General features: G+C 46.7%; 7 protein-coding genes across 7 annotated transcripts; 1 reads left to right on the top strand and 6 right to left on the bottom strand.

Annotated features, from left to right (window-relative positions):
• Window positions 1-67: 67 nt before the first annotated feature.
• J4E92_008489 (uncharacterized protein) lies at window positions 68-1381 on the bottom strand (the record flags this gene model as incomplete). Its single annotated transcript, XM_051499841.1, has 4 exons — window positions 68-931; window positions 988-1205; window positions 1256-1301; window positions 1361-1381. The coding sequence occupies 4 exons, from the start codon at window positions 1379-1381 to the stop codon at window positions 68-70; spliced, it is 1149 nt and encodes a 382-aa protein (XP_051349854.1).
• Window positions 1382-2938: 1557 nt separating this feature from the next.
• On the top strand, window positions 2939-4888 carry J4E92_008488 (uncharacterized protein; the record flags this gene model as incomplete). The annotated part of the gene is made up of 1 exon (XM_051499840.1): window positions 2939-4888. One exon carries the CDS (start codon window positions 2939-2941, stop codon window positions 4886-4888), a length of 1950 nt encoding a protein of 649 aa, XP_051349853.1.
• Window positions 4889-5202: 314 nt separating this feature from the next.
• J4E92_008487 (uncharacterized protein) lies at window positions 5203-6141 on the bottom strand (the record flags this gene model as incomplete). Its single annotated transcript, XM_051499839.1, has 1 exon — window positions 5203-6141. One exon carries the CDS (start codon window positions 6139-6141, stop codon window positions 5203-5205), a length of 939 nt encoding a protein of 312 aa, XP_051349852.1.
• Window positions 6142-6696: 555 nt separating this feature from the next.
• J4E92_008486 (uncharacterized protein) lies at window positions 6697-8500 on the bottom strand (the record flags this gene model as incomplete). The annotated part of the gene is made up of 5 exons (XM_051499838.1): window positions 6697-6897; window positions 6979-7252; window positions 7759-7862; window positions 7911-8419; window positions 8473-8500. 5 exons carry the CDS (start codon window positions 8498-8500, stop codon window positions 6697-6699), a joined length of 1116 nt encoding a protein of 371 aa, XP_051349851.1.
• Window positions 8501-9087: 587 nt separating this feature from the next.
• J4E92_008485 (uncharacterized protein) lies at window positions 9088-9723 on the bottom strand (the record flags this gene model as incomplete). Its single annotated transcript, XM_051499837.1, has 2 exons — window positions 9088-9270; window positions 9322-9723. 2 exons carry the CDS (start codon window positions 9721-9723, stop codon window positions 9088-9090), a joined length of 585 nt encoding a protein of 194 aa, XP_051349850.1.
• A 558-nt stretch (window positions 9724-10281) lies between these two features.
• J4E92_008484 (uncharacterized protein) lies at window positions 10282-11456 on the bottom strand (the record flags this gene model as incomplete). The annotated part of the gene is made up of 3 exons (XM_051499836.1): window positions 10282-10467; window positions 10521-11133; window positions 11317-11456. The coding sequence occupies 3 exons, from the start codon at window positions 11454-11456 to the stop codon at window positions 10282-10284; spliced, it is 939 nt and encodes a 312-aa protein (XP_051349849.1).
• Window positions 11457-12077: 621 nt separating this feature from the next.
• On the bottom strand, window positions 12078-12726 carry J4E92_008483 (uncharacterized protein; the record flags this gene model as incomplete). The annotated part of the gene is made up of 2 exons (XM_051499835.1): window positions 12078-12564; window positions 12617-12726. The coding sequence occupies 2 exons, from the start codon at window positions 12724-12726 to the stop codon at window positions 12078-12080; spliced, it is 597 nt and encodes a 198-aa protein (XP_051349848.1).
• Between the last annotated feature and the right edge of the window lie 5671 nt (window positions 12727-18397).

The following is an 18397-nucleotide window of genomic DNA, read 5'->3' as shown; positions in this document are numbered from 1 at the left end:
TAGGGCATGACTACGGTTTTGCGACTTGAGAATATTGTTGGTATTGCGTCGCATGTGCATCTCCCGTCTAGACAATGTCAACAATCTTCTCGTCTTCATCGTCTTCGGCATTTTCCAATTCCATCAGCTTCCCGCTACCACCTGCACTAGCCATGTCTGGTATATCCTCCTCTTCGCCTTCTTCTTTGCGCATGATGACCTGGACCACACGGTCACATGCTTCTTGGACTGATTCGTCATCGACATGCATGTGGCACTCTCTGACAATCGGGTAGACTTTGACGCGCCTCAGCACCTCTCTGCTTTCTTGCGTTGTACTCAGTAAAAGCAGCGTCTCAAGATGAGTCTTGATGATTTCGTGATCCTTCTCGCGCTCCTTGTCCGGCTCAAGGAGTTGTAGCTCATCCAGCATGCCCTCTGTGTCGTCATCTGCGTACTCTTCTGGGCCCATGAGGGGTAGAAGGATGTATGGAAGTAGGTTTGCACCGATAGATGGAGGTGGGAGATTCGGGTCGGGCGATAGATTCGATAGTAGCACGGGATGCGAAGGGACGTGGAAAGCGACGTTCTTAATCGCCGAAGCTACGCCAAGGCGGCGGATGTGCGAGGCGTGGTCTGTGAAGACCTGGATCTTGGTGATGGGGATTACGTTATCGTCGTGCTCTTGCGGTGTGGTGAGGTATTCGCGACCCTTGGGAAACTTGGCTAGATCGGCGAAGAAGTACGAAAGGTAGTCAAAATCTGCGTTCTTGTTATACGCGCCCTCTGCGCCCTTGACGAAGCAGTCCATGAGCTGATCCATAGCCCACGTTGACTTGGACAGTTCTTTTGGTATGTCGCGCTTCAACTCTAAAACGCGCTGTAGCGAGTCGTCCTTTGCCATGTTGGCGAGGAGCATTGCGATCTCGTTGGCGTTGGGCTCTTTTGAGTTCTGCAGCAAGTCAGCCCTTGACAGTCCTTGGCTGTATACAGGGGGAACTGACATACGGTTATCCGCGATAAGAGCGTTTCGAGGAAGTCGTCGTCCTTTGCCAGCGCCTTCTGGACCTCGGCGTCGGCGGAGACATTGATGAGGATGGTCAGGGCGTTCTTCGCTATGGGCGCATAGTCCTTGACGAGTAGCTTCAGGTCCCTAATAGGCTCTAGTTGGTTGCGCTTCCACAGGGAGACGTTCGCCTGTGAGTATCCGACAAGGTGGTCGGCCGCTGCATAGTGTGAGCTGTGTTCGGTGGTGGGGTGGAGGGGCTCGTCTGACCAGTCTGCCTGATCTGCGTGTTGCCGTGGTGCAGAAATTCCACAAGCTGGAAGCGAAGTATTAGCTGACGATGAACCCCAAAGGCTCGAGTACTTGGCTTCTTACCTCTTCTAATTCTGACGGCATCGTGGCTATGGCTGGCTTCGCGTGACTGTCGTGCGCCATGACGAAGGCCCAACTTTTTCTCGGCTGCACATCTCGCTTATCGATAAGCCTAGCGCGCGTCCCGCATCTTCGCTGCGCGTTGTCGCGAGCTGCATGCCCGGCCACTGCAGCGACGTGATACCCGCTGATTGCTTCATCTAATGCATATTGCCCTGCCTATTCTTAACAAGAATGACCTGACCCCGTCATCGTCTTTCGACCACCAAGCCCTTGGACGCTTACCACCACAGCTGGGCAGCCACAGCTCCGTTGGAAGCTCGGCCTTAGTTCGGGTAACTCAGCACATTACCCAGCGACCAAGTCTTGTAATCAGGCCATCTTGCACAGTTTGCGTCCTGGTAAATTGTGCGATAAGCTGCCAGTGCGATGCCTGAGCCAGAGTTGTCTTGGTGCTAGGGCGGCTGCGTGCACCGCGACTCTGCAGCGTGCGAGCCCTCTTACCGCCGAAAGCTTGGTGGCTTCAAGCCCCAGCCCCACCAAACGCTGTTACGCCAGAACAGACCTTCATCCACCAGCGCTGCATGATCAAAGCCCGTGGAACTATGGAAACACATTCATGAGTTCAATTCCGGCTACAGGAATAATGAAGAACCACGCCCTGACCTTCGTGCTGTCGCAGGGCAGGTACGATAACAGACATCCCTCCCACAGCATTCATGATGCACACCGAAAGTGGCATGTTGGCAAAGGTTTTGAGCGCTCGAAATAGATCGACGACTCGCAGCGGGCCGCCGGACTGGCCACTTGTCACATGCATATGCTACCCCGACGCAGGGCAGGCACATACCGTCTACCAATCATCGCCAGATGCAGGCATTCTCACATCTCAAGCTAGTGCGGCGGGGAGTGTAGCGAGTGAACAGCGTTGGCGCTTACAGCAACCAGCAGCCAACCACCCAAAATATAACCGCCGCTCATCAATTCTGAGTAGCGCCGAGCCTTACACACATCTTGATTGGGCCCATCTGACCACCACCTGGCTGAGAAGAGGGTTTTCCTGCATGGGAAGTCGTCTTTGTACCGCTATTGCCCTGGCTGCATGCCACGGCTCTTCCGATGGCTCGGAGTGCCTCGCAGAATGCTCGTCTTATAGTCGTTATCCCCAGATTACCCGAGACGTCGTACTCCCGGTGTTGCTGTTCTCAGTCTTTGTTCTCTTCTCTACACAGCCGGTATCTGTTGTTTGGTCCCGCCAGTTATTTCGGGGTACCATTTATCAAAAGAGTAGGATAGCAAGCACTCATTATGGCTGGACCAGCATTCCAATTATTTCCTCCTCCTCGTGCTCCAAGACAGACGAGTCCCAGTCCGCGACCATCTCCTCACCCAAAGCCAGCCAGTCAAGAACCATTAGCAACAGAGAGTGCCGTAAGCGCCAAAACACCTGTTGATCTCCACGGACTTCTCATCCAAGTCAACTCTGTGCCAGTATCACCTTCCAACCCAATGGCGCCCCCGCCGGCCATCGCGGCCCCGCCAAGAGCACATATCCCCAGTCCACAGGCTACGACAACGCCAATGTCAAATACAACGAGTCGGCCATACTTTGAACCACCGCCTCAGCAAACTGCGTCCCCACAACTTGGACGGCAAGAAAGCTTTTACCGTGTACAAGAACGTCATGGCCATGATCAAATCGACGACCAGCAACGCACCGCCAGCCCAGATCCTGCTCGCGCGATTTCACCAGCTTTCTCCGAGGCTCAGACTCTGGTCCGAGCAAATAGCTCTGCTACAAGATGCATGTCACCGCAAGAAGAGATTCCGATGCGGTCAATGTTCCCAGTTTATGATCCCACAGTCCCTCTTGGACGTCAACCATATCAGCCAACCCAAGCGTCGCCCACACAGATACCTCGAACCCAGATCAGTCGTTCAACCTACTCTTCCGAGTCGTATATTCCTCACAACAACGTTCGCTCGAGCGGCTCGACAGCTCCTCCACCACCAAAGCCCTTCTTCACGCCATCCAACCTTCTTGACAATCTCTGGCTAGCCACTAATGGACAAGAACAGCCCAGTGTGCAGATGTATACCCTGCGAATGCATCGAGCAACAGCCTCAAACCCGACGGTCACCTTTGGTACAACGCCATCGTTACCATTCTACTCTGTAGCACAGTCAAACCTTGCAGGTAACCACGAAGTACCCAGCATCATGAACGAGCTGCTCATTCAACGACATCACCCCACCCAGCCGCGAGTCTTACCTATTGCTCATCTCGATCTTATCGCGCCTCCGTCACTAGACAATGGAGCGTTTAGCCCACAACAGCAAGAGGATACCACCCTTCTTACTAGCATATACCCAAAGCTGGCCGCTCTTCAGGCGCTTGATGCTGCTGCTAACTCTCCTGCTGCCTCGCGTATTGCGCTTTCAGACCCGGGCGCTCAGTCGCCCGCCGCACAGCGTCTGGCTGAAGATGTTCTAGCTGGTACTGCGCAACGTGAGTGCTGCGCTCTTGCCTGGACGAGGGACAACCCTCAACAACAAGCAAATCCTTGGGCGCAACATATGCCATCGGAGGGTTCATATCAGCTCCATCATCCAACATTGGGCACCTTCCCCATCTCCCTGGAAGGTGACTGTTCTGTCATCAATGCTCCTTCGACGAGACCCATCACGGCGTTTTACGGGCATAACATGCCCATGACACCACAAAGTACCGGACGCAAGCCAGCCTGCATCACTGTGCTAAACCCATACGTTCTCTCTCCAACGACCCCCCGGACAAACGCGTTCTCTCCGCTACCACCACCTCCGCGATTCGATGGCACGAGACCAGTATCTATGACACCTTCTGAGATGTCTGTTGGCCAACTTCCTACGACCACCGACGCTACTGCCGATGATGCCATGCTCGCACGTCTTGACTTCGCAAACGACGCTCTCATTCTCAACCTTGGTGCCCTGACACGTTTTGGCAATCCCTTCTTGGTTGATGTTCTTACATCAACGCTTCTGGCAGTCGCAGTAGCGGAAGCTACACGTGGCCGCAAAACACGCAATCGAAGCCAAGAAAACTTCGAGCCACCACCACCAAGCTTCACCCTGAACCACCAGAAGGAAGACACAGCAAAAGCCTTCAAAGACTCTTTTGTCGAGGGCTTCCAGGGCATCGGCGGGAAGTCGCGACCGCCACTCTCGGGTAAAGGACTGAAGAAGTTTGCTTCTAGCCTGAAGAGTACAACAACTCGTAGCGATAGTGCGATGGGAAGTTTCGACAAGGACATTGAGTTGGGCGAGTGGTACGGACAAGACAAGCACACGAAAGCGAAAGCCACAAAATCGGAGAAGAAGGCGAAGAAAGCGAATGCTGATGACGAAAGCAAACTACCGCTGGTCGCACGTACAGTCATAACTGTGTTGACGTTTGCGTTCAAGGCCGTGGTGTTCATACTGAAGATTGCGTTCAAGATTGTTGCGGGTGTCGTCGTCATGATCACGCGGAATTTCAGCAAATTATAGGCGTCGGCAAAAGGGCGGGCTGTTTCTTACGACTGATGGCTTTGGGATCTTTTTCTTACTGCATGATACCATTCTTACTACATTCGCTGGATACCACTTAGACCGCGCTGCACGCGTGGCGCATAGTAAATTAATTTCATACGCACGATTATCACGTAACGTCAATTGCTTGAGCTGGTCATCGAAAATCAAATGCGAAGTTGTGATCTGTTGACTATGGGTTTGATGGTGGTTCTGACATGTGGACCAAAGCCTGGTTGGACGAACTTAAGAAGAAACCAAGTCCAGAGCCAGCATCGTATCTACCAGCGCAGTTAGGCAGCACCGATCATCATGTACTCCTCGCTCTCCGCCTCGTCCATGAGATCGTCCAGGATGTTGTCAGCATTCCGGTGTATATAGCTCATGGGACCTTCACCACCCTTCAAGTGCAATACGCTTCCGGGCAACAGGTCTCTGGCCTTGTGAGCCATGGCGACGGGACAGTTCTGGTCGTCCTGACCATGCCACAAGGTAAGCGGTACTCCATTCTCTCCGACGTATAGATGTCCAAGCTCAAAGCCCCAGTCGCTGCCGCTCAATTTGGCTTCCCAGCTTGCGCCTTCACTTCCCTGGTGGAACGATTCTCTGGTCATGGCTACATAGATGGGCCAGTTGGTGGTATCGTGGATAGCTTCTTGGTCGGCGGGGTGACGGCTCCGGATTTCCTTGGCAATAATATCCTCGAGGACTTTCGGGTCGTCATCGCGACTTGGCTTACCGATGGTGCTCTCGAACAGCGTGGTGGTCAGCCCGTTGACCCACGGCGCTGCCCAGAGGACGATGCGCGAAGGTAGCAACATGCCAGCTGTACCGAACTTAACCGGGTATAGGCCGCTGACGATACTGGCTCCTAGTAGACGGTCCCTCGACACCTCCTTGACACAAGCCAGTGCATAGGGCGCGCCTCCCGATACGCCCAGTACGTAGAAGTTGTGGATCTTGAGGTGGTCTGCCAGGGCGAGCACGTCGGTAGGCCAGTCGAGGATGCGACGATTGATCTGGAAGGTCGACTGGCCGCTGCCAGGACGGTCGGGCGCGATGATGCGGACGTTGTGTAGGGCGCAGGCCGAGTGCCATAGCTTGCCTTCGTAGCGCGACGATTGGCAGCCATGCATGAAGACTATCGTCTTCTGTGGCATCGGGCTGCCGTAGATGGCGTAGGAGAGGGTGCGGCCATCTTTGAGCTTGATGCGCTCATTCTCCTGCTGCATCGTATGCGTTGGGCTTCGTGTTTGGTCGCGAGGGTTGCTGAGTTGTTCGTTGCAACTTCTACGGGGGATGGAGGGGCGCGCAAGGCCACATTGCCTTCGCCGCCTGGGGTAAGCGCGACCGGCAGCGCATGGTGAAGGTTGTTTGCCTTGAGGGATATACCAGCAGATCGACGATACGGGTGAGTTGTGCAGAGCGGGGGATACCACGGGGTGAGCTTTGTTTAGGCCTCGCTAAGCTGCACTACGGCTGTGACGGGCAAGGCCTCCGAACATCTCGCCTACTAGTCCTGACTTCACATGCGTCTCCAAACATATTACACCAACATCGTTTAGATCAGCGACTCTAACTACTGCGTGGACGTGCAATCGCATCAAGGATGGTGTCCGGGTCACCTGCACCCTCGCAGCCGGATAGCCGCGCCTTTGCTTACATCCCCACTCACGCCACGCAGACGAAAACGAGTCAAGAAAGAAGCATTACAAGGCCACCAAGAACTCCACCCAACAATCCAAATACTTAATGCATCCAAGTTCCCTGAAGCGCCAATGCTGCTACTACTTCCTCCTCATGTAGAGCGGGCGAAGCAAAGCCTTGACAAAGCCGTCCTCCTTAGCCAGATCCAGAGGGAAGATGCGGCTCTTCAGCGTATATGCACGGAAGAGCTTGTAGTTCTTGAAGACAATGACATCGTAGCGCTCGGGGTTGTCTAGGTGGTCCAGGATGTTGAAGATGTTGACATAGACGCGTGAAAGAGCCTACGAGGATACGTCAGCAGAGCTATGCGACTGTGGAAAAAGAAGCGTAACCTTTTTGCACTGTGTTATAGAAGGCGGTACAGGTTCGATCTTGACATCACGACACAGCTTCTGCCAATTTTCCAGCTTTGACTTGTCAGGGCCGTAGTGTCGAGACACCTCGAACTCAACGACCTCCGCGCGACGACGCTTCGCCTCGCTCTTGGACCAACCTTGGTGGATCGAAAGCTTGCTGAGTTTCGCTATGAGATCGTCCTCAGGGTCTGGGACAAATCCATTAAACTTTTCTTGCGAGAAATAGTCACGAACTTCATCAGAGGAACCGTCGTCGCTTGGAGGAGGAGTGCTACGGTCGCTCGAGGAAGGAGAAGCAGTTGTCCCAGCTTCAGGTACAATGGAGACGCCTCCCTCTGTTCAATGTGAGCACATCGCTATTGCTTGTTTATGTACGCTACTCACTAGCGCGGCTTCCGCGAACCATCTGGCAGGGTCAGTAGTGCGCGCAACTGCGGCAGTCGCCAATGGTGCCCAGGTGGTTTCCGGAGTTCGCGCGACACTAACCAACAGCGACGTTGGGACTGTTGTGCACACGAAGAAAAGAAACGGCTAGAAAGTGTAAACACAATGTTTACGTGTCGCCAAGCGGCTGCTGACTCATACAAATAAGCAACTATCTTCTAGTCCCTTCCCTGTTGCACGGATCTGGTGTTGTAACCCCTGACATTGCTTCTGTTTGCAAGTGCAATTACGGCCCACGCGGATTCCTCCGGCCTCGATCACAACTTCCTTAACAACGCCCTGATGAAGCAATCTTCCTTCGCCTTCTTCAGCGGAAACACATTGCCCTGCAATGTGGTGTACGCTCGGAACTTGGAGTAGTTCTTGAATCGGATCACTTCCACGCCGATGTTACGATGGTCAATAAGGTTCATCAGATTGACCAGGACGTTTCGGCTGCCAAGCACCTACCCACGGTTAGCAGCAGACTTTGCATCGCTTACAACTCTCCTTACCTGTCTACACTGTGTTATACTGTCTGGTGGATCGCTGATGTGTACCTCACGGCATAGCCTCTGCCAGATCTCTAGCTTTGTTGTATTCGTTCCATATGCATAGCCGAATTCCTCCTCCTGGCATTCAGCCCAACGCCTCTGTTTCAGTCTGTTGCCCCAGCTGCGTTGTGCTGCTAGACGCTCGAAATTGCTCCTGATTCCGACCGTTGGATCGTGTACGAAATTGTCGAACTGCTGGAACCATGCGCCGCCCTGGTTTGGGGTGTCGGTATGAACATCATCGTCCGCGTCAGCATGGTTTGACGCCGCTGAGACCGCCTGCAAACTGGTCCACTGCTTCCTTCGAAGCTTATCACCCCAGTTGCGCTGTGAGGCGAGACGATCAAAGTTACTCCTGGTGCTGGCACTTGTGTCGTATACGAAGGGTGCAAACTTCTGGAACCATACGGCGACCTGATTTGTGTCCTGGGCAGTTGAACTGTTTGGGTTCGCAGCAGAGGCTGCGGTGTCTAAACAGGTCAGTTAGAGTGTGTAGCGTAAGATTTCGACAAACTTTACTCACGGGCGCGGCCGGTATGGTGACCGGACATGGCGGATAGTCTAGGAAGGTAAGTGAGGTTCTAGGGTGGTGGAAATAACCCAGGACTCCTTAAATCGATACGTGGGTGCATATGGGAAGCTGCAGCAAACCGAGATGAGCAGACAATCGGACCATTGAGGACGTGGAAGACCCGAGATCCCTGGCGCCACGTCGGCAACGAGCTGGAACATTCTGCCAGTATTCTCTACAGGCATAGTTGCATAGACTCCAATGATGTGGGTGGTGGCTTTGGGGTTTGAACATCGAATGAGCCTCGATCGCATTGAGTGCCTGCTGCACGGTGGAGCAACTGTGCCGCATGTATGCATGTGCATAGCAGGGAGAGAGAGTAAACAGAAGCGCCGAGTTGAAGTGAACAGTACTGATTTTTACCTAGGAAGAAAGATCCCAGAACATTATCCGGCATAGCACAATCTTCCATAGGTAGATGAGACCCTTCAGAATACCGCTTGAAGTAACAAAACTTCCGATCTCTCTTGTACGAAGTCAAGGGCAGCTCAAACCATACTAAAACTTCAGCGTAATGAGACAGGCACTCTCGCTTGGCCGCAGCGATCCATCTTGATGCCTGCGCCTTCAGAGTACTTTCTTGAGAAAGATGGGCAAGAACGTGTCTTCCTTCGCTTCGTCAAGGGGATATCTACGGTTGTTCAAGGTGTACTTCCTGAAATCCTCGAAATCTTGGAAGACCAACACGTTGGCGCCCGTCCGCTGCGAGTCGAGTAGATCGTAGATGTTGACCAAGACCTTAGCAAGTACCTGAATACATGTCAGTATCTGAGTTTCTCGACAAAGAGGAAACTAACGTACTTCCATACAGCCAGCAATCGTAGTAGGAACCGGATCAATGCTGCAAAGGCGACAAAACTTCTGCCACTTGGCTAGGTTTTCCAAGTCCCTCCCCATGTGAGCCTCCCAGTCGGCGTTGAAGATAACAGTCCTATAGCTGCGACGTTCCTCCTGAGTCCATTTCATGTGTTTGCAGAGGCGCTCGAACTCGTGGTTGAACCTCGCCGTAGGCTTTGGCACGAAACCGTGGAACTGGGACCAGACAGAAGACCTTACGGAGACAGGCTTTTGCGTCGTCGCTTGTTTTGGGCCCAACGTTTGAAGTTGACGGAGAAGGACCTGCACTGGCAAGAGTGGCTGCAATCTCGTGGATGGTGTCAGAGACGGCGCTGGCAGGAACGCTTGCGCTCTCAGCGACGACATCAGCCGCGGAGCTAGCGGAAGTGGTATTGTTCTCATAGTCAACATTGGAGGCGATACAGCAGTGAATGCTTCAATAGCTAACGATTATTAGTATTGCGTATAAAGGTATGCTGCGAACTTACCAGGACACTTCAAAGAGCGTCATTCGTTGTCGTAGTGGCAAGTGTTGGTGAGTGCGGGTTGTGTCGTAAGGTAGCAGAGGCCAAATTTGTCGCACACTATCAAGAGTGGATAAGCGACCTACCAAAAACGTACCAACAGGTTGTGTGAGCGGTGAAGGATGAGGTGAATGGTGAAAGCACGTAATTGGCATTATAGAAACGCTAAAAGCTTCCACACAAAGCATTCTATCACTCCAGAACGCGATGAAGTTTTGATATTATTCTGATTGGTTAGAGAAGAAAGGCAACCATGTGCCGATTTCATGACGGTTGATCGTCACTCCAACTAGCGGGAGGTTGCATTCCATTCCAAAATCAGAGGTATTATGAAATGCCCAGATCCAAGAAGCCACACGCATATCTGATTACCCTTGCAGATCCAGACAGATCATTGCAATTACAATTTAGACAGCAGAGCAGCCATGCAGCCTTCACCAGCCTTGGCACATTGCCTCGGAAAGGTGCCCTTCTTGCGGACGCTTTGACGAAGCTCGCGGATAGTCTTGTATGTGATGACCTTGATCTCCGGATTGCGCATGTGGTCGATAACGCTGTAAAGGTTGACTTTGAGAGGCCGAAGCGCCTATGTATTGTCAGCGGCGTACTTTTGTATGGGCTCGTAGATGATGCGCTCACGTTCTTCGCCTGGGTAACAGTCAAAGGGATCTGCTTGACGCCCATCTCCTGACATAGGAACTGGTAGTATTCAAGCTTGTCAACGTCGTCCGCGCCCCAGTAGAACTCAACCTCGCTAGTGAGCAGCTCAACTAGGTGCTGGCGTTTGATACGTCCCACCCAACCTTTGGTGCGAGCTAGACGTTCGAACTCTGACTGAAAGGATGCATCTGGGCGGTGCACGAAGTTGGTGTATTCACTCCACGCTGGGTTTTCGTCCAACTCTAGCGATGAAGCCTCTGACTCAGCATCGCTGTGTTCTGAAGCCGTGTCCGGGATCTCAACGCCCCCAGAAATTTCCTCCAGGGACTTGACCGTATCAAGAGACAGTACGCTGTTTTGTAAGTCGGTGCTATCCGAGACTTCTGGGTTCGGTGGAGGTTGTGGGCTGGTGGAAAGACCTTCGGCTTCGTGTGACTGGTCGCTGTTGATCGACCTCACACTTTCGAAAGAATTCGCCGACGTACGTGAGATGACCGAGAAAGACGACGTATCGGAACCAATAGAGAGACTTCGCATGCGGTCTGTGAGATCGATCCCACCAGTTTGAGCAGTCACTTTCTTGACTGCAGTGCTATCGGTTGTTGTTGACTTGTCTGATGCCATGCATTAGTAATGGTTTGCTGGACACCGCCTTTCCGACTTCCTCGCATCATCAAGGAAGCATCATCAAACATGCATTATGCGGAGCGAGCTGAACTTACGACGAACTCCCCATGTATATGTCTCATCGAAACACGCTTCCCAGTGATGACACCATTCGGAATCTCCGCCGGTCCATCCCTTTACCTTTGCCAGGCGCGCGAACTCGGCCTTGGGTGAATTGTTGTCATCAACGACATGATTGGTGTCCTTGGCCCATTCTTTTAGAAGCAGTTTCTGGGCTTCGGCGGTCATTTTGACAGAAGCAGAAGATAGCGCGCTGATACAGCTACCGTCCGCTCCTATCGCAATGGTCTTGAAGTGTCCACGGGTTGTTGGCGGAATGGTGGGGTTGGGCTTAAAAGTGAGTAAGAGACAACAGCGGGAAGGGGTGCGAAGCACTCGTCAAGTAGTTGGGGGAGGCAGCTGTGTGGGTAATGGAGGGGCTGCAGCGGACTCTCCCAGGGTTTCGCATACGCGCTCACACGTGGTTGCGAAGCTTGAGATCCGCATTCGGTTAGCGTTTGATGCCGGATTTCGGCCTATTCGCGCCAAGCAGGGCGTTTGCAAGGCACACTCATCATTGCATTCCAGTGAATGCTTTGACAGATCGCACAATACTAAAGACACATTGATATGGTAATTGCTCCTGCTGTAACATCATTGGTTACTAAGATGCCGAGCCCATCCAAGATGTCCGCCAGTGCTTACATGCCGAGATACATCCGAGCCACATCGCCTACATGCGTGTTCTGCCGCGCAATGCAGCGAACTTCCCAAGACGCGACTTCGAGCCTCAAATTGACTTCTTCATCGCCCGCTTATCATTTCGTATGCGCTCCTTCTCGTCCACTGTCGCGTTCTCCCCATCTCATTTTAGACGCTCGTCTGACAGGTGGCATCAGATACCTCTTGAGCCTTGCGTCGATTTGTAGCTGCTCGAGTCCGTCCGCGACTGTCGACAAGCGCAGCAGACTTCTCGGTGACAACTCTGGTAGCTGGAAGCTCGTAGGAATCGTCGCTGTCATTCGCGCTGCCGTCCGCACTGTCGTACACGGAACCCTCTAATTCTTCATCTGCTGTATCTTCCGCTTCCTCATCATCATCTTTCCCTTCAACCTCGATTTGTTTCTTGACCTCGCCAACCTTTTCAAACTCCTCGTAGGCTTCAAAGTCTGAATCGACACAATCCTTAGCTAGAGCCTTCATTGCTGCCTCTTTGCGAGCGCGGTCGAGTGTGATCTTGAGTGGTTTAATGGGAAAGCCCTTCGGTTGGCGCAGCTGGAGATCATTTCTACGGAGGCGAGCCTTGGGAGTACCGAGGTCCCAATCCGTCTTTAGGAGGATGGGCATTACGAGAGTGCTATTGATATTCTTAGCTTGGTCTGTCTGGTATCTTGTGAACACACGCTTACCCATTCGGCGCGGGTCCATCGGAGGGTACGGCAGGGTCTGAGAGCGCTGCGCCTGAGTCGATACGAGGCTCTTCATACGCCTTCTTTGGTGCTACTTTGACACGAGCCATGTTGAAAGATGCCGAGATGTTTAGGTAAAGTGGGAAGCTGATGTGCTGACGTGCGTTGCTGGGTATTGTCGCAACAGTGGAGTAGGAGCACAGAAGGGAACGAAAGGTAGAGCAGCCTAGCGAGCGGATACACAATTAATTTCACGTCACGCTAGCTGAGCTAAGACGTCCTAGATTGAGCGTTGTAGTCAAAGTGAAAGTGAACGTGGAAGTTGGCGCAGCCGTTTGGTACCAAAGTCATATTGAGCAGACTCGGGATAAGGAAACGAGGGTGACGCACGGTGCGACAATGCGGAGAATTTACCCAAGTAATGGAAACGGGAAGTGCATATGGTCAGTCTTTAAAATATTTGTTGAGTCCGTGGTGAGTTGGGAACGTGGCGCCCGTTACATGCACGACGCGGTGGTCGGGGAAAGCACCCTCAAACTGGGCTCTTAGCAAGAACAATTTCCACATCTTGCTGCGCGGACTGCGCTACTTTTCATGACATGAACGTATCCCCTATCGTCCTGGATGTGTCCGGTCGATCGCTGAAGTCGGGTTGAAGGGAAAACCGGTGGCCACATCCTCTGGTAGCGTTGACGAGTGATATAGCCGAGAAGAACCTAAGAATATCATCTGATCTATATTAGCTCAACGATCCTGAGTAGAAATGTATAGTTCACCATGGGTGCTCTGCACAATGACTAGTGACACTCCACATGGCTCTCGACCCCATGTGAAGCTCATCGGCCTTGCTGTTCCTCATGGGGCAAGGTAGTACCTCCATCTGCAAAACGTCATCGGACGTGTGATTTCAATAAGAGCAAGAGGATATGAATGGACTTTACTCGAGAATGCAGTTGCGCAGATGTGCAGCGCAAGCGCGTTGAGGCGCAACGCGTGAGACACGCGGATCATTTCCTCATTCGACATGGCTCCACTCGGCGCGGCGAATGAAGCAGCCATCACGCCGGCAATGGAGAATACACGATACAGTGTGTGATGTGCAACGAGATCCACGTTCTTAACGTAATTACCATAATTGTTCAGCAGTACCTAGTTTGAAGCTGATGGCTCCATGAACTCTAGACTGAGGGGCCATAACAAGACCATGCGTAACCACCAGGACCAGATATCGATGTTTTAGCTCTGCATATACTAATACCTCCCACCCTCCAAACGTTATCCATACCTAGCTATCTACCCTTACCCCTCGCCAGGTTTTCAGGAACGGATCACGGTACGGATACTGCTTCCACTCACGTTGCGCGAGTGTGAAGGCGTTCTGAGCGAACTTGTGGCCTGGTCTTGCTGCCTCGTAGCTGCGAGGCTACGCGTGCGAGCTGGGATCAAATACGTGGAAGCGATGTCTGGGACTGGTGATGTCATCGGTGTCGATGCCATAGTTCCGCCGATACCTGTTCGAGATGTTGGCCAAGCTGTGCTGAACGGCGCATTGCGGGTGATGGAACAGCTCATTGGCATAGTGGCAGCGAATGGGGTTTTCAGAGCTGACTTGCGTGGTGGACCCACAGATGGGACGACAGGCATGCTTGACGATGAAGCAGTGCTGTGTCGTCGTTCAGATTGAAGCGAGGGCTGCGTAGCATCGTTGTGTGAAGAGGCTGTTTGAGGATCTGGCGAGAAAAGAGCTGGCGAAGTTCGCTCGGCGAATACATTCGCTGACAATATTTGCGCAATGTGCGCGCTGGATGTCAAGCGTCTGCGATTCACTGGTGCCTTCAAGTAGCATCCTTCTATACCTTCCACTCGTTCCGTAATTAGTTATTAAGGTAGCGGTACAAAGTGCCTCTTATCTTAACATATATAGTGCAAAATACGTGTTCTATTCTACGCGCTTTTCTACTATTAATACTAAGATAGTAGTATAGTTTTAATAGTAAGTACTACGTAACGTTTATAAGAGTACCTAAGTAACTACTAATAAAAGTTATAATAATATTTAGCTAAGAATTTATTAGTAAACTAACAATTCTACAGTAAGCTAGTTTAAAAAGAGCAAGGTCTGTTACTAGTATATAAAAAGACGTATTTCTAAAAAAGTTAAAATTCTACGTTTAAAGGTGTAGGCGTTAAGTAGACTAAGACTTAGGTTCTTAGCGCTGCTGCCTTTAGCGTAGTAGTTAAAGCTTTTAAAATTTAGAGTAGTAAGATAACTATTCTATAAACACTAACGTTTACCTATACTATAGTAGAGAGAATTATAATATAATTATATATTCTTAGTAGCTTATAACTAACTAAGCTATAGATTACAAAGTAATAAAATACTAAAATTTTTAGCTAGCAAAATTGTGCTTCTACTATATATACACTCTCTATTCTCTATCTCTATCTCTATTTCTATTCTTATTTTATAGCTTATAGTAAATTAGAGATCTAAAGACTTATTAAAGTAAATAGTAGCTTAAATCTAACTCTAAAGCTATACTAACTAAATAAGCTCTTAACTACGTTCTCTATACCTTATACTTCTTTATAAGTTCTTCTAGCGTTAGTAAGTCTAAAGCTAATCTTATTACTAGTTATATTACTTTACTACCTTACTAAAGCTTAATTAAGCCTCTTTATTATTACTATATTAATTACTTTTCTCTTAAACGCGTTACTACCTCTATAAGTTCTCTTAAGATTATTATTCTAGAAGCTATTATAAAAGCTATTATAAACTACTTTATTTATACTATACTAAAAGCTATTATAAGCGCTCTAAAGAGCTACTTTACTAGTACTTTAGAGCTATACGCTAAACCTGTTAATATTTCTATTATACCTATCTTTATTATACCTATTTCTTTTACTTCTATTTCTATTATTTCTATTACGTATACAACTAGCGCAAGACCTTCTATTATTCTCTCTTCTAGCCTTACTTTTAAGAAGCTTATTAGTAAGATATATAAGCTCTTTAGTAGATACAGCCTGCCTTTAAGGTAATAGAAAGAGTATTCTATTTATAATCTTACTAGAACATGCCTAATTACCTACGCTATCTATATCTATAACTAGGCATATAAAGTAAGATTAATATTAAGCCTATAGCTCTCTCTAGCTCTTAAGAATACTATACTCTAGTAAAGAAACGCCTTAGCTAAAATACTTTACAAAAGTAATAAAAGCTAAGATAATAAGAATATAGTGTTTATAGCTTATCTTATACAGCTTAGCTAAGAATTACTTTAGTACTATAGTCTATCTATACAACGCTTATTTATAGGTATAAGATATAGAAGAGTAGAGATTAAGATTTATTATTATCTATATATTATTTCTTAGTGTTTATATATATATACTTATTAGTAAGTACCTAGTATACCTTCTATACTATAGTCTAATAACACTCTAGTTAATACTTTTAATTAAGTAGATACGTAAACTCTTCTATACTTATAAAATTAGTAAGAAGTTTCTATATTATGTTTTAGCTACTACCTATCTTATAGATAGAAGAACTACTACTTAGAATAGTATAATCTAGCGTAATAAAGCTAGTATAGAGTTATTTAGTAAGTAAGCTAACTCTACTAGTATACGCCTTCTTTTTATTAATTACTAAGTTCTTTTAGTGCTATTTACATTAATAATACGTTAGACTAATATTATTAGATAGAACTACTAGTAGAGAACTATATAAGTTATAGCTTTTATCTTCTAATATATTAAATAAGAGAAGCTTTTAAATAGAATAAGTATTTAAGCACTAGAATTTAGGTAAAGTAAAGCTTAGACTATAAAATATATCTTCTTAGTTTTATATAAAAAGATAGAGTAGTACTAATAGCGTATTTTATAGTAGATTATATAGAAAGTATAGCGCGTATCTATACGTATAAAATATATCTTATTTATCTTTAGTCTAATAATACTAATAGAATCTAAAGTTACTTATAAAATAATCTTAAGATAGTATAATAATAAGTCTAGATATAGTATAAGTACACTATAATAAGATAGCTCTAAAGAATTTACTATATATCTACTTCTACACTTATAGCTAAGTCTACCTTTAGTATAATAGCTAGACTTAGTTAGGTAGTATAACTAGTAGGTTATAGTAATATAAATTATCTTATAGAAAGTAATAATCTAGCTTCTAAGTAGAATAGTTCTGTATAATAATATTAAAGACCTCTTTAACCTAATAACTAAAAAGATCTATTATAAGATAGTATTTTAGATTAATATCTTTAAAAGTGTTATATTTACTTATTATAGTGTAGAAGCGCGTAGGTATGTTCTTTTCTAGTATAAAAAAGAACTTAGATAAAGAAATTCTAGTACTATAATTCTAGTAGGTAAACTAGTAAAAGAGAAAGTTAAACCTAAAAGTAATTAATATAGAAGAGTTTTATATATATAAATAATATACTACTTAAAGAGATTAAAATACTAGCTAATTCTACTATTATCTCTAGTTCTAGTAATACTAACTTTTGTTAGCTTACTTCTATAGGCGTAATTCTAACTATTATATTTATATTATATAAATACTTAACACTTTAGCTTCTCTTACTTAGTTCTAAGAATAAGCTTAAAGTTAGCTAGCTAAGGTTAGTAGTAGATAAAGTTAAAGTTTATAGATAGAGAATAATTCTATCTTCTAGCGTTACGTACGTATTAGAATATCTCTATAGTATATTTATATACTGTAAAGTAAGATGTAGTTTCTAATAGCTTTAAATTATAGTTATTCTAAATTATCTATAGTCTTTAACTACTAAAGTAAACGTCTAACTAGAGATTAATATAATTAGTTCTATTATAGGTATATAGCTAAATATAAGTTAATATATCTAGAAGATAGATAATAGATATTATATAGAGAGTATTATATAGGCTTAGATTACTATATACTAAACTTAAAATAAGTAATTTACGTAAGATATTTATAGCTATAAGATAGTCTTTATTCTTTTTATTATATAGTAATCTAATATATAAATTAGAGATTAAGTTAATAAAACTTATATTACTAGCGCGTGTATAGATAAATAAAGAAACCTATACTCTCTATTTTAACGTAGTTATATAAATCTACTTATTAGCCTCTTTTAAATCTCTACTCTTTATATTAAAAAGAATAAGCTATAGATAGTTATTAGGTATATTATATCTTATCTACTTCTCTAACTTCTAGAATCTATTAGCGTACTTATAGATATATAGAAACTTATCTACTAATAGCGCGCTATTAGCGCGCGCAAACTCTATAAAATAAATAATCTAGAGAATATACTTAAGCTCTGTAAATAGAGCGCCTTTAACTTTAGTGCCTTAGTTTTAGAGTATAGAAGTAGAGTTATTACCTATTATAGCTATAGATAGGTTAGATATATAAGTAGAGCTTTATTAGAGTTAATAGAAAGAGCGTAGCTATAGGCTATTTAATATAAAAGGTAGAAAAAACTACTAGTTATTTCTATTATAGCTCTAGAGAGTCTATACTAAGTCTATTCTCTACCTAGATACTATATAAGTAATACTTTAAGATTTCTAGCTTAGTAAAATAAACTATTTATAATATATACTCTATTTTCTCTTTTACTTAGTTTAAGCTAGTAAATATATTATAGTATGTAGACCTCTATAATTATAGAGTTATTACTAAAAGTAGATTAAAGTAATCTATAAATAATGCCTAGAAAGCTTCTTAATAGATTTACTTCT

This window comes from Alternaria infectoria (genome assembly GCF_024043175.1).
Source record: "Alternaria infectoria strain BMP 0036 chromosome Unknown scaffold_17, whole genome shotgun sequence".
NCBI lineage: Eukaryota > Fungi > Ascomycota > Dothideomycetes > Pleosporales > Pleosporaceae > Alternaria > Alternaria infectoria.
The sequence above is the reverse complement of the archived record's forward strand: the minus strand, read 5'-3'. Positions and strand labels throughout refer to the sequence as shown.